The 15448-nt window shown below is 35.4% G+C and overlaps 1 protein-coding gene across 1 annotated transcript in view; it reads left to right on the forward strand.

Annotated features, from left to right (window-relative positions):
* Nucleotides 1–15448, forward strand: part of LOC150099522 (core histone macro-H2A.1-like) — a 138271-nt gene that overhangs the window by 42497 nt on the left and 80326 nt on the right. Inside the window, 1 exon segment of the mRNA XM_090403370.1 lies at nucleotides 11334–11567. Within this exon segment, the coding sequence (XP_090259496.1) occupies nucleotides 11334–11567 (234 nt within the window).

The following is a 15448-nucleotide window of genomic DNA, read 5'->3' on the forward strand; positions in this document are numbered from 1 at the left end:
AGCTGGAGCAGCAACTAATTTCCCAGCCTACTTCATTATTTTTACCAATTATATGCTCCCTTCATGACACAATTTAGCTCTGGTAATAATAGTTGTTCTGTGGGAAAGAGTTTCCACAGAACAACTATTATTAAAATGAGCAATTAAAACCTGACAAGTTTTGTAAGTTGTCAGACTTACATCATCAAGGGTACTAATACAAAAAGGTTTTACACAACAAAAAGATTATAAACAATTAATTACACTTTTATTATTATTATTATATGGGCACCTCCATGGAGTTCGAAGACTCATTGCTAGAGACCCAAGCTATCTACACAATTTATTTACCTCTCCTTGAACCTATTAACAGACAAAGCACTCAAAACTGACTCTGGCAATCCATTCCACTCATTCACATCTCTTCAAGGAATGACCCCTTGTTCTGGCCTCTCTAGCCAAGTGCTGAAACATTTCTCCTGCATCTCCTGTGAAACCCTTTAAACAACTTAAATGTTTCTATCATATCCTCTCTTTTTCTTCTATCAACACATTCTCAATCTCTCCTCATAGGGAACGTTCCATAGACCACTTGGTCGCTTGCCTCTGAATCGTCTCCACCACTTCCTCATCCCAAGAAACCCAGGAGACCAGACTTGAGTACAGTAATCCAAATGATATCAAGGCCTTATAAAGAGGACTAACAACACCTCTACTTGTTAATAGCCAAGTAAGCATATCGGCTACTTTGGCAACCTCAGCAATATGTCCTCTAAACTAACTCTGTTTACCACCACCCCCTAAATCTCTAGCTTCATCCATTTCCTGGAGTACAGTGCCATCGATGTGATACACAGCTTGTAATCTATTTATCCCAAAATGTATAACTTTACATTTCTCCACATTAAATTGATACCCATTATCTTTTCCCATATTGCAAGCCTATTTGAAATCATCCTGCAAACTTTCTACATTGCCTTAACTATCACTCTACCTAATTTTGCATCATCAGCAAACAACTGAATATTTCCTTTCAGGTTATTTCCTATATCATTTATGTACAAATTAAATAGCAATGGTCCCAGCACTGACCTTGCTGCACGAACTAGCCACCTGTTTTTGCATCGATTCTACCCCTCTTTTTGATATCTATCCAGCAGCCACCCTCTTATCCACTTAATCAGTGTCATATCCATCCCCATTTGTTTAACCAAGTTCTATGCAGTATTCTGTCAAATGCCTTTGCAAAATCCAGCAGAATCATTATGTAGCCATTTCATTTATCCAACTCAGCTATTATTTTATTATAAAAATGTTAGTAAATTAAAGATAGTAAAAAAAGTTAGGCATGATCTACCCTTCACAAAACCATGTTGCCCCTCATACAGGATCACATTTTTATCCACCAATTCTTGAATTCTCTTTTTGACCAATTTTTCCAGTACTTTTACCACCATGCCTGAGATACCGATTGGTCTATAATTTGATACTGCAGTTTTTGAACCTCTCTTATGCAAGGGAATTATTTTGTCCTCTTTCCACTTTGGAACTATCAGAGCTGAGACTTAAATTAAAGAGCCTAGTCAGAGGCATTGCCAATTCCCTTGCACGTTCTCACAAAACATGAGATGATATTCCAACTAATCCCACAGCTGTATTTACATTGAGATTGTGCAATATCCTATTGACCTCCAATTCATCCATCTCTGTTGCCACATATGTTATAGTAACCTCACTAGGATGATATACCCCTGCAAAGTGGTCATTTTGCATCAGATACACTATTTTATCTGATTCTGTCTCTTTGTGACCAACGTCACTCATTTAGGTTGATCTTCCATAGTCATTCTCCCTTTTACTTGCCACTGTAATGTTTTTACATATCGTTCATTGTTATATATATTGTTCTCTACCTCTCTATCGTATATCTTAATATCTTCGCTACCATATATAACCTGTGTTGACCCCTATGGATATTTCCTCTTCACAAACTGGCAAATTTATATTTTAACTGCGCCAGCCAGCTTCCTATAATAAGAATATAATTCAGGCTCAGGGAAATATTCCTAGGTTTTAGGCATATACATTAATCTAAATTCACACGCGAGTATATAGATCTTGGTTCCTTGCAGTCGTGACCTAAGATCTAATCTCTATTATATAATTTTCTAAACTCTTTCCTGCTATTTGGTTCGAATTTTATAAGTGGTAGGTTGACACCTCGAATTCAGGCAAGACTCAGATTCAAATAACAAAACATGCTTATTAACACTAAAAGACAGGTACGTTAAATCTTGTATCACGTTGTCAAAACTTCTGAATTTCTAGCTAAGTTAATACAAACTGTTCAATACTAATCTGACTTTCTCACATAAACTGACATGCAAATCATGTAATACAATGGATAATTTAAACAATGTTACACTCAAGTCAAGTTCCTTCATTCACATTTACTTTAAATAGATATTTCTCAAATCATTTCTCTCTTAGTTAAGTTTACTCAATTAACAAAGAGTTTTCACTATTTCAATCATATACACGCTAGAGATTTATGATATACAATTCTTTGTCTAATAGAATTGGCTGTATTAATTACTTTATCCTATCAAAGTTCTCTAAAATGTCCTCAGTCTTGCTTTATCAAGACACAAATTCTACCTTCAAACAATCTCAAGATATAAAACAAAAGACTCTTTACTTTACCAAGTCCCTCCGAAGGTCTATTAGCTGCCACGTGTTGTTCAGGTCATCCTTCGTCTTGTGACTGAGTTATTCCGTTCTCTGCTACCAGACACAAATCAAGAAATGACTGTTGCTACGAACTTTCTCTGCTCGCTCGGGTGGATCGTACAGCATTTGGCACCATTCTCCATGAGCTGTTGATTCTCGTACGGATCTCTGCAGAATACCTCTCAGTGCAGGTCATGAATACAGCCGGCTGTCCTCGACATAGCACCCTCGGCTTGTCCTATCTCCGATCACTCGTTGAGAGTCCTCGATCTCCAAAATCTCCGAAGAAAACAGGAAAAACGCCCTGAGCTTGGCGCATTTTCTCAGCATCGTTTTTCGCACAATCCATAGTTTTTATCACTCTTAGGTTGATTCCCTTGCTATTAGGTGTTGTTTTCGAGGAAAAGCACTTATGTCAGCTTTCCCTGTACGCTACAGCCTTCGGCGTTACAACAGGTACTGAGACGTGACCGTTGATCCTATTAGTCATTTCTTACCTGGCGACTTACGATTTTATGATAGCTTAGTAATACATAAATTAAACCATTATTCCTTTACATGAAATGCTAATCTGACATTATTCTTGATTTTTAGCTTTCCGTTTTACAATAAATAAATTCCAATATATTACACATTCTGATATAAACTTTCACATACAATAATTTAGGTATTTTTCATCTTCTACTGGTAAGCAGGTATTATGCAAGTTTGTTTGTTATTTTGTAAAGCTTACATGTTAGATCCTGAATGAATAACTTATCAAGAAGTTCTCCATTCAGTATCTAACATCACATAATGAAAGAACTCTTTGGGATTTCTGTGGCCTACTTACTAGATTCTTCTCATAATCTGATTTTGCCATTCTGGTCATCTTTCTCACCTGAGCCTTCTACTGTTCATAAGTTTGCTGGTCACCTTTCTCTTTATATACCCTCAACATCATTTTTTTCTTCTGTAGCTCATCCTTAATGATATTACTCAAACATTTAACTGCTACTTGATTTACCCTCCTTACTTTAGGTATACAATTTAATATTTCTTCCTCCAGATGACCCTTAACTATCTCCCATGCACTACTAACATCCTTCACTTGCAGTGTTTTATTCCATGGCACCAATTTAAGCTTCTTCCTAAAACTTGTCATAATCACCTACCTTGCAGTTCCACATATACCCGTTCTTGACAAAATATTCCTTACATATTATAATCTCCCTGCAGCTCATCTTTAACAACCTTGAAAATTGTAGAATTTTTGTGTCAATTTTCAGTTGTTCAGCAAATAGAAACTTTTCAATAATTTCTTCATTATATGTTTCTTCAGTATTTATATAACTCACATAGGCCATTAACAATGCTTCGTTGTCATGTAAAGTTGTCTCATCTAGTTGCAAAGAAAATTCTATGGTGGGTTTTAAATCATCATAAATTTTTTTTTCAATATCCTTTACCATTTCGTCAATTCTTATTGATACTGAAGTATTGCTGATAGGAAATGATGACTCATATTACTTTTACCTGGGCCAATCATCGTATCTAACACTTCATTTATAGTGGGTACGATGAGAGTTTCGCCAATAGTATGTGGCTTTCCACATTTGGCAATTAATGTTCAAAGTTTGTAAGACAAGTCCCTTCTCTTGTTGGTTACTTTGTTTTGCAACCAACCATTTAGTCCAAGATGATTTTTAAATTTAGTCTTTAATTTGCGAAAGTACTCTGCATCCTTTTTTGCTTTATTTGGATGCTTTTGTTTTTAAATTTTCAATCATTCTTGAAGGCTTTATTCCTCCATTTGAGAAAGTTTTTTCACATATTAAGCATACTGGTAACTGTTCATTATTTATAAACGGAATAACTCCGTATTTTAAATATTCACTTGAATATTGACGACACTTTCTTTTTTCACTCATTTTAATGGGCTACAGTGCTACGCAATATCAACGAAGTGTGCCACATGATACCATGGGCTAGATGTAAACTGCAAACCAGGGTTGTCAGATAGGTGTTAGGAAAAGTAACAGATAAAGCTTATAAAGGTAGTGGATTCTGCTAAAAATAACCAAAATTAATTGTTTTCAATGTAGAAAATTCGGACCAAAAAGCAGCCCAATTAACTTTCAATGTAAAAATTCTAAAAAATAAGTCGTGAATAAATTTGAACAGTATTGGTAGACATACAATATTCTGAACAGTTTTGCCAAATGTACAATATAAATAGGGATGATAGATTAAATATAGAATTTTTTGCTTTTATATTAGTAGATTTATAACACTTACTGCCCCCCCCTCTCAGCATTCACAGTGCCCCCAGGGAGGTGCTGTGAATGCTGGAGGCACTACTGCTCAGGTTAAGAACCACTGCTATAGACAACCACATCTTATCAGAATGGACAAAATTATCTCCTTCAGATATCCTTTCACTAATTAATATGATAATCTTAGCAAATTTTTTTAAAAATATATAAAATAGTTACAAATAGATTTGCAGTCTTCCAATGGGCCAGAATGTTAGTGGACAATGTTAGTGAACTTGCTTATATTGAATCGCAATTTCTACTCTCCCCCCCCATTTTCCCTCAGGGGATTTCATGTTATGGTAGATAGTTTGATGGTGTACTCTGTATTGGTGGTGAAAGTTCTGTACTAAAACTGTTCCAGTTTATTACTATTGTACAGATTATGATTCACAGCTGAATATGAGAAAGAAAAATCTTTCATCTTTTTAACTTTGATCCTGACATGACATGATCATATCACCACACACACACAAAATAATGGAAATTACACTTCATTTCATTCCTCCGGTACAAAAAAGACTGGTCATATTAACACAGTTTATTAAAGTTATGCATACTAGTCATCAGTCACTGCATTAAACCAATAAATCATCATCAAATTTCTGATATGTACTCGCAGAAAGTACAAAATGAAAAGCTTAATTTTCCTCCAAATTAGTCTATTATTTCTCGGGATTCTGATATTGTCAGATCTTATATTTTGGTCTTCTTTCACTCCACCTAGAACTTGATCCATCCCTAGGTATTTTTATTTATTTATTTATTTTTTTCTTATCATTCTAGTATCAAACATCTGTTTTGCTGACCTTTTCTCTTCTTTTTTTGTAAGTGAACATCCCATCTGAGAATAGCTCTACTCTCACATTCTTGAATGATATGTGAAATGATAAGTGGAAAGAGAGCAAAATAAATCCCTTGCATAAGGGAAGTTCTAAGACTGCCGTATCAAATTATAGACCAATCAGGATCTCAGTTGTGGTGGTAAAAGTACTGGAAAAATTAGTCAAAAAGAGAATTCAAGAATGGGTGGATAAAAATATTATTATTCATGCCTCCATGGAGTCAAAAAACTCATCGCTGGAGGTCCTTCCTAGGAAGCAAAGTCTATAATGACTCATCGTGGGAGGTCCCTCGTAGGAAACACAAAGTCTATCATACCACTCCTTAAACTCATTGACTATTCTCGCTCTCACCACTCTATCAGGCAATGCATTCCATGGTTCAACCACCCTCCATGCAAAGAAACCACTCCTCACCCTCTTGCTCACAGTTTCCTTTTGTAACTTCCAGGGATGGCCCCTTGTCATCACTCCTTCCTGCTGTCCAAGCGAAAGAACTCTCCAGTGTCAACCCTGTAACCACCTCTCAACAGTTTAAAAGTCTCAATCATATCACCTCTCCTTCTTCTATCTGCCAAAACTCTGCAGTCCACATTCTCTCAGCTGATCCTGATAATTAACATATATAACATATAACTAACATAATATGATCCTGTATGAGGGGAAACATGGTTTTGTGAAGAGTAGATATCATGCCTTAGTAATTTACTAACTTTTTTATAATAAAATAACAGCTGAGTTGGATAAAGGAAATGACTACACAATGATTCTGCTGGATTTTGCAAAGGCATTTGACAGAATACTGCATAGAACTTAAATTAAAACAAATGGGATGAATAAGATGGTGACTACTGGACAGATATCAAAAAGTGGTATATATGGAGTGAATCGAGGCAAAAACAAGGTGACTAGTGGTGTGCCAGAAGGTTCGGTACTGAGACCATTGCTGTTTAATTTGTACATAAATGTTATAGGAAATAACTTGAAACGAAATATTCAGTTGTTTGCTGATGATGCAAAATTAGGTAGAGTAATAGTTAATCAAGGTGATGTGGCAAGCTTGCAGGACGATTTGAATAAGCTCTCAGTATGAGAAAATGATAATGAGTGTCACAGTTCAATATGGAGAAATGTAAAGTTATGCATTTTGGAATAAACAGATTGCAAGCTGTGTATCACATTGATGGCACTTTACTACACAAAATAGAAGAAGCTAGAGATTTAGTGAGTGGTGGTAGACTGAGAGTTAAAGTTTAAAGGACATATTACTAAGCTAACTCATAAAATTACTTGGCTATTGAAGAACACACTAACAAGTAGAGATAAGAAAGTTGTTGTTCCTCTTTATAAGGCCTTGATATGTCCACATCTGGGTTACTTTGCTCAAGTTTAGTCTCCTGGGGGTTTCTTGGGGATGTGGAAGTGGTGGAGAAGATTCAGATTCGAATTATCAAGATGGTGGGTGGTCTGTGGATTGTTCCCTATGAATATGATTGAGGGTGTGTGGATTGCAGAAGTTGGTCGATAGGAGGAAAACAGGGGATATGATAGAAACATTTAAGTTGCTTAAAGGGTTTTATAGGATTAATGCAGGGGAAATGTTTCAGCACTTGGCTGGAGGGGTTAGAACAAGGGGGGGTCATCCCTGGAAGTTGAATAAAGGTGTGGTTAGTAAGGTTGTGAGGGACTAGATTTTTTGCTTGGAGAGTTGTGAATGAGTGGAATGGGTTTGCCAGAGTTAGTTGCGAGTGCTCTGTTTGTTAATGGGTTCAAGGAGAGGTATGATAAATTGTGTGGATAGTTTGGGACTCCCACGATGAGTCTCCGAACTCCATGGGACACCCATACAGTAATAATAATATTGAATGATAACAATGTTGAGTTTCTAATGTTTTCATTTTTAATATGATTCTGCCATTGATGCTGTTTTTCTCAGAACTCTCATATTCATGATAAATTTAGTTTAATCCTTTATCCAAGTGTGAGCAAACAAAGTTTTCGCCTGAAAGTATCTTCAGGACTGGGGTAAGGTGGTACAACACCAGGGCAACTCCTTGCAAAGGTGGAGCAAGCAACCTACACTACTATCTCAGTATCTCCCATAATGCAAAACACATCTCCTTGCGAATATGTCTAATGTTATGCATTAAGGGAAGGGCCACTACCCAGACTAGTTTCGACCTTTATTGAGGTCTCTTCAGTGGGAACCAGGCCTAAGTGGAGATACCAGGCAGAAGCATTAGCAAGGTCATCTCTTCCTATAGGATTTGCCAAATGGTGTGCCACCCTTTTTTAATAAATTACTCTGGATTTAGAGAAAGATGTTGAAAGTTTATTTTTCACTTGGTTAGAGTATAATAAATTTAGTTTAATCCTTTATCCAAGTGTGAGCAAACAAAGTTTGCACCTGAAAGTATCTTCAGGACTGGGGTAAGGTGGTACAACACCAGGGCAACTCCTTGCAAAGGTGGAGCAAGGTTCTACAAATATGGTGATAATCTTTTTCTTTAAGAATATTCAGGCATGTTTTTTGATTGATATTCTCTCTAAAATAAAATTGAATCACTAATTTTAAACATTTAAGTTTTTTTGATTTATGGGTTTGTTATATAAGGACAGTTCTATTTCCACTAAGTTTGCTGTTCTATATTGATGTTAAAAATTGGAACTACATTATGATAATTTTCAGAAATTCAAATTATTACAATTAGTTATAATTTGGTTAAAGAATCTGAAATGCATGTGAAAGATTTATTCTTATTACTGTAGGCTCCAGGTAGTTAGGAAATCATTGAGGGATGTCATGTATCATTAACATCAGCTGCCATACCTTTTCTTGAATTCATTCACACTACTTGCACTCACTTTCTCTAAAGACATGCTATTCCAATCAAATGGCCCTCTGAGAGAAAAACATAGCTTTCTACTCTTTCTTGACTATATTCATTCTCACCTTCCATGGATGCTCTTTCATCCTTTTTCCATCTTCCATAAAATGAAAAATTCCATCTAACTGGTATTCTATCCTTTTAGAAGTTTGTAGTCTCTATGATATCATCCCTCTTTCTTCAACCTGTTTGCTAGTGTCTGCAATCCACACATTCTCAGTTGGTGCTCATAATCTACATTTCACAATCCTGATATCTTTCACACTCTCATTTTCATCCTCTGCACTGTATCTGCATCACATCATAAACAAGAAGACAAGATCTGTGTCTAGTAGCCTGGTAATGTTGTTTCAGGTGCACATGGGTTGTAAAGAAGCAAAATCACTATCCATGTTCATTTCAGCATTGCAGTTATCCTCTGAGTTCTAATCTTTGCTACAATACCGCTGAACTTCAACTTTTTATCTATTAAAACTCCTAGATAAAAAGCCAATCTTGGAGCCTGATCAGTTTCCCCTAGCATAATTCTATCAGTATCATTGGATGTCTCATACACTTTACCACATTGAACTGATAACTGTTTTCATATGCCCACAATTCCAGCCTATTCAAATCATTCTGCAGGTACTGCATGTCAGTTGCATTCCTGATTACTGTCAGTAAGTCTTTCCATCATCAGCAAAAGCTGTATGTTACCTATCAAATTTTTCTCAATGTTATTACTGAAAAGATTGAATAATGAACCAAAGTCTGATCCCTGTGGTATACCACTGATCACCTTAAATCATTCAGACTCACACTCTCCATATGCCACTTTTTTTTTTTTTTATGCCTGCCAGTCAGTCATCTTATCCAGGATATAATCCAGTTTATATCTTGGATACAAACTGGATTATATAAAACATACGTATATAACACTTATGTAACAACCTTCCATGCTGTATACTAGAAATAGCTTTTTTTTTTTTTATGCCTGCCAGTCAGTCATCTTATCCAGGATATAATCCAGTTTATATCTTGGATACAAACTGGATTATATAAAACATACGTATATAAAACTTATGTAACAACCTTCCATGCTGTATACTAGAAATAGCCTTAGCAAAGTTTAAAGGTATCATGGTATATCCATTCTCTTTGTCTAACTCAACTGTAACATTATTATAAAATGTGAGAGTTACTGAAACATGACCTACCCTTAGTAAACCCATGATGTTCATTGCAAAGTATAGATTTTCTCTCTCACACCCCTTTTCTAAAATCTTCACCACCACTCAAGAGATAATGATAAGTCAATAGATACATCAGTCTTTGCATCCACCCTTATATAATGGAATTATCATACATTCTTTTGTTTCCTGTGGAATCTTTTGTTCTGAGACTCAAATTATACAGCCAGTTCAGTTGAACCTTCTTTTAGTAACTATGCCTATATTCTATCAGGCCCCATTGTTGAATTCTTATTCAGTTTATGCAATAGTTTTAGTTCCTCCTCATATACCTGAGTTTCTTCATCTGGTATAGGTAGTATTGAGCTCCATGTTACATGCACCAGGTTGATAACTCTTAGCAAAATGGGCACTTGTTAGGTGAACAATCTAGTCTGCATACTATCTGCATTTAATAGCTATTCTTTCACATTAATTTCTTATTTTACTTGCAGCATAATCATAGAATTATTTTAAGTAGTGTTTAACTTGCAGTTTGTTTTCAAACTCACACTTAGCTTTTTATATACTCTTCCAGTCTGCATTATAATTTTCATAACTGCCATCATCCTCATGTACATTATCTTTCTTCCACATTATCTTTTTCTAGAGGATCTCTTGCTTAATAAGATCATACATCCATTTCATTTATAATTTATTGCATCATGTAAAGTTAATGCTTTCCTTGCATTACCAATAGATTAACTTCCCACCCTGCCACCAATACCATGCAACTTAATATGGTATTCTCCTCATTTGGTCTTAATTTCCTGTTTTGTAGTTCAGCATCTAACCTTTTGAATGAATGGAACATTTGTATACTTAGCCACCTCCTAGGTCAGTATAGTATGATCATCAACTGGAGGTAGAACAGTCATGAGTCAGAATGAGTCTTTGGACTCCATGGAGGTGTCACACAATAATAATAAAACAGTTAAACTGGCAAGAGAATACATGCAGTTAATACATGTATTCTTAATTGTAGGTTTGAAACAGAATATTTATAACACAGAAACTTCACATCTCTTCAAACTTCACAAAAAACTCAAGTTTCCAGGAGAAAAAACCCTGCCTCAGTATGAGACGGGCTAACACACTGACAGTTGAAAAATCCTGTTAAAAGTTCGCATTCTTGACTGTATTCAAACCGAGGTCTTTCCTGTTAAAGGGCTTTGTCTATACTGACTGAGCTACAGAGGCTCTGCATATAAGATTTACTTATAAATGGGTGCCATCAGAATGATGATTTGATTGGGGTCACTGACAGTTGCCCACAGTTATGTGATTTAAAAAACGTTTAAATTTAAATTTTTTTATTAAAAATTTTAAACTTATCATACAGTATTATTAAATATCCTTCCTTCTAATATTTACTACTCATTTTTTTTAAAGCTATTAAAAGGTGTGACCATTGCTTCTGGTGGAGTACTGCCAAAGATTCATCCTGAATTACTTGCCAAGAAGAAAGGTGGAAAGTTTGTTATGGCATCGCCTCCACATTCAGGCCAAACCTCTAGTACCACTGTTGCTAAAAAATCTAAAATTTCTTCACCTCCAAAAAAAACTCCTAAGAAAAATTCACCAGCTGTTATCTCACCAAAGAGCAAGACTAAAGGAAAAGGAAAGGTCTGCCATCTCATATTATTCTCCTTGTTTTAATGTCCTTTTAATATTTTAAGGAATTTTTACCATCGCATCTGGATTGAAACTTTTAATTAATTGAATTTTTATTTGGTTAAAATTAAACTTGTATCATTCAAGATATTTTATATGTAATATTATAAATAAGCCATACCAACAAATAGTTAATTATAGGTAATGGTATGTGAATCAGTCGATGTTTTGCTTTTGCTATACAAGCTGATGTTGGTGCATTTCTTTGTCTAGAAGTATGTCTGTTTTGCAACAGAAAAATTCTAAACTTGTCAGAGAACACATGTAAAGTGAAGTTGTTAAGCAATTACTTCTGTAAAATATACTTTCCAAGTCTACCTTACTAAAGGCATCAAGTCTAAGTAAAAATTGGGTGACCAGTAGAGTACCAGGTTCTGTTGTACTCCATTGGTCACTGGGTTGTTTAATATTAATGCTGGAATTGGTATTGATATACAATTAAGGTGGCCCAAAATGTACCTACCAAGTTTAAATCCAGTTTTCTCTGTAATTACCTGGTATAATTAGAAAAAACTTTACCGGCACATAGCCATCAAGCCATTTGCTTTTGACTATAATGTGTCAGTAAATATTTTTTCTAATTAATATTATTTCATGACACCTCCAAGGAGTCCAAAGACTCATCGAGGAAGGGCACTTACTCTACAACACTTCATTTCCACCACTTTCATCTGTCACCATCATCTACACCACTGACTGCCCACCACCACTAGTATTTTTTTTGTCTCTAAATTATCTGTGTGTGGGATGAAAAACCCAAGTTTCCGAGAGAAAAAACCCTGTTACCTCTGTATGAGATCGGCTAATGCACCTTCAATTGAAAAAAGCCCATATAAAGATTCCTCCCATCATGACAAGAATGAAACTTAGGCCTTTTCCAATCGAAGGGCACAACATAAGTCATTCTCTCAATTGTGCTACAGAGGTGCTTAATTATAGCTAATTGCAGAGAAAATTGGATTTAACCTCCCTACCGTCGAGGTGGATGAAATAGTGAGACCAAATTGCACTTTTTTACCATGTTATTCAACGGGTGTTACAGAATCGTATCCAAATTTAGCTGGACATCTATAGACGTCATGGCTGGTTCGGGGTTAAACTTGGTAGGTGCATTTTGGACCACCCTGTATATGTATTTGTATTTTGGTATATAAATATTTGCTGATAACGGAAATCTAATTTCAATGTTGCTAAGTGCAAGGTTATGTATTTTAGAATTGAGAGCATTACAGATAGACTATTATATTAATAGTAATTTGCTATAAATGGCTGGTGAAGTAAGAGATGGAGTGACGGTATAAAGCTAAGGGGGCCACATTGCTAAGGTGGTTAAGTTATCATGTTGGATAACTGCAATATTCGGCACTAACTTATAGGAGTAAGGCAGTTATTCTCCCAGTGTATAAAGTTTTGATTAGACTACATCTTGACTGTTTTGCTTATATATGGTCATCTTGAGTTCAGAGGAGAAGATTAAAAAGATTTATCTCAGGGTAATCACGATGATATCTGGCCTATGGAGTTATGCATATGATAAAGACAGAATGAAGGAATGTGGTGTTCAGAGTTTGAGTAATAGAATAGGAAGTGATAGAAACATGGCAAGTGAGGAAGAACTCTGTTATCCCTGGAAATTAGGTAATAGTATGGTTGGGAAGCATATGAGATCCAGGTTTTGTATGTGTGTGGAATGGGTACCACTTTGTGAACTCATCTTTGGTGAATTTTTTTAAAGAAAATTATGATAAGTATTTAAGCATTACGTAACCTGAAAAGGCCCTCATATGAGTCCTTAACTCCCTGGAGGAGAGTTTGCATAATAATAGTAATAATAATGTACTTTGAAAGTACATGTGACATTGAGTCAGTTGATACCAGCAAGTGTGAAATGTAGTTCACTAAAATAGTAAAAAGTGATGAAAATAGGCTATTCCAATTAATTGAATGTGTTTACTTTATAAACTGTTCACAAATGCTATACAAACAACCAGCAAGATATGTACAGCCCAAAAGTGATTTAAAAAAAGTTGCATCAGGTAATAAGTCATTTGATGATGCACCTCTGAGAGATGACCAACCATCACTGATGACAGTGAACAGAAGGCTTCTTTTGAGTTGGCTTCATGTCTGACATGTGAAGGTGCTTGCATTTCATTGACTGAGAAAGCTACTGTGCCCAAGACTTAGCAAATAGGTTCCACATAAACACACAGATGGTAATAGACTTCAGGGATTCGATTGCTTATTGCCACTTTTGTGTCACAGTAATGAATCATTTTAAGAATAATATTTTTGCTATGAAGAATGGCTCATGTACAGCAACATCAAATCTTCACATCATTAGTTATCATCCACTGAACCTGTGCTGCATATATTGAAGATCACAATTCACCATCAGAAGATTTTGTGTCTGATAGAATGCAGTGTATCATCCATTGTGCTATTTTATGGGCCAAATGGTTCACATAGGACCTCTACTCAGCACAGTTGTAGCAGGTTTAGAATGTGCTGTTCAAAACCGAACCCATGCCGGTTCAATATAAAGACTGCAATATACATTAATAATAGTAATAGTGCCTTGCATAGTATACAAGTGGTCCAAGACAAGCTGCATGCAGTACTGGTTAGAAAATTCTGTCCTCCTCTCCATATTCCCCATCTGATTATAATTTTTTATTTGGACAATCATATGCATACCTAACAATTTTGAAACTGAGTTGAATAATGAATGACTTGTTTTTAAAAACTGGGAGTTTGCTAAAATGGCATTTATAAACATATATCCCATGGGGAAAAGTTTATTGGTTGTGAATCTGCTTATTTTTCTGAAGTTTCTTCTAAGTTTGTCTGTTACTGTAAGGTCTTCAGTTCAATCAGTTCTTTTGTGTTTTCTGAGGTAATCCTAATTGTGTCTATTTATCTATATATTATCTTGGTTTGGTGTGGATTTTTCTCTGCTATTATGCATCAAACTTGTCTTACATCTTCCCATTTTTTATTTTTATTTGATTTTTTAATATTCTTCTCTTTAAAAAAAAGAGAAGAAAGTATACATAAGTAAGCAAAGTAAGTTACTGGTGGTATAAGTAGTATGAAGGAATTAATATATATATATTTTTTTTTATTGCTGACCTTCACATTTGTTACATGTTTATTTTTTTTTATGTGAATCAAACTCATGTAAGGTGGTACACACATCATACATTTCCACAGTTGATGGGCTCAGGATTAGATTATCTAGAAACTTTGCTATATAGATCCAAAATTGAATATTTTTTAAGCCACTTACTGCCATCAATAAGCAGTGACAGTCTTACACCAGGCATTGAGCTTTATCTGCCTCCTAAAGACATTAACAAATATCTTTAGGTGGTGAGTAAACCTATACTATATTATCACAATCGGTGGGCTTAAGGATCAGATTATCTGGAAACTGCTCTCTAGACCAAAGATGGAACTTTTTTTGAGTCACTTAATGCTTTCAATAAGCAAAGTGACTATCTTGCACCAGGCATTGAGCTTCATCTATAGCCGAAAGACATTAACAAGCATTCGTGCCCACGGTAGGATTTGAACCACATTCTGTTAGTTGGAGAGCAATGATGTTATAAACTTAAATTGGTTAATAGGCATAGAGTTGCAGCAGAAAACATTTTTAGCAGTAAAGAATTACATTGGGCATTGTTCTTCTAGGTACCTTATACTGGTGGACATGCCTTACTTCATGTAATATACATCTGTTATATTATCTGTAGACTAGTCCCTATTCTTTCATTCTTTCCTTCCCTTCTTCATGCTCCTTCATCCCCCCCCCCATCTTTTCTATTTTACTT

The sequence above is a fragment of the Typopeltis vanoorti genome, chromosome 14, assembly GCF_054136105.1.
Source record: "Typopeltis vanoorti isolate ZY-2024b chromosome 14, IOZ_Tvanoo_1.0, whole genome shotgun sequence".
In the NCBI taxonomy this organism is placed as follows: domain Eukaryota; kingdom Metazoa; phylum Arthropoda; class Arachnida; order Uropygi; family Thelyphonidae; genus Typopeltis; species Typopeltis vanoorti.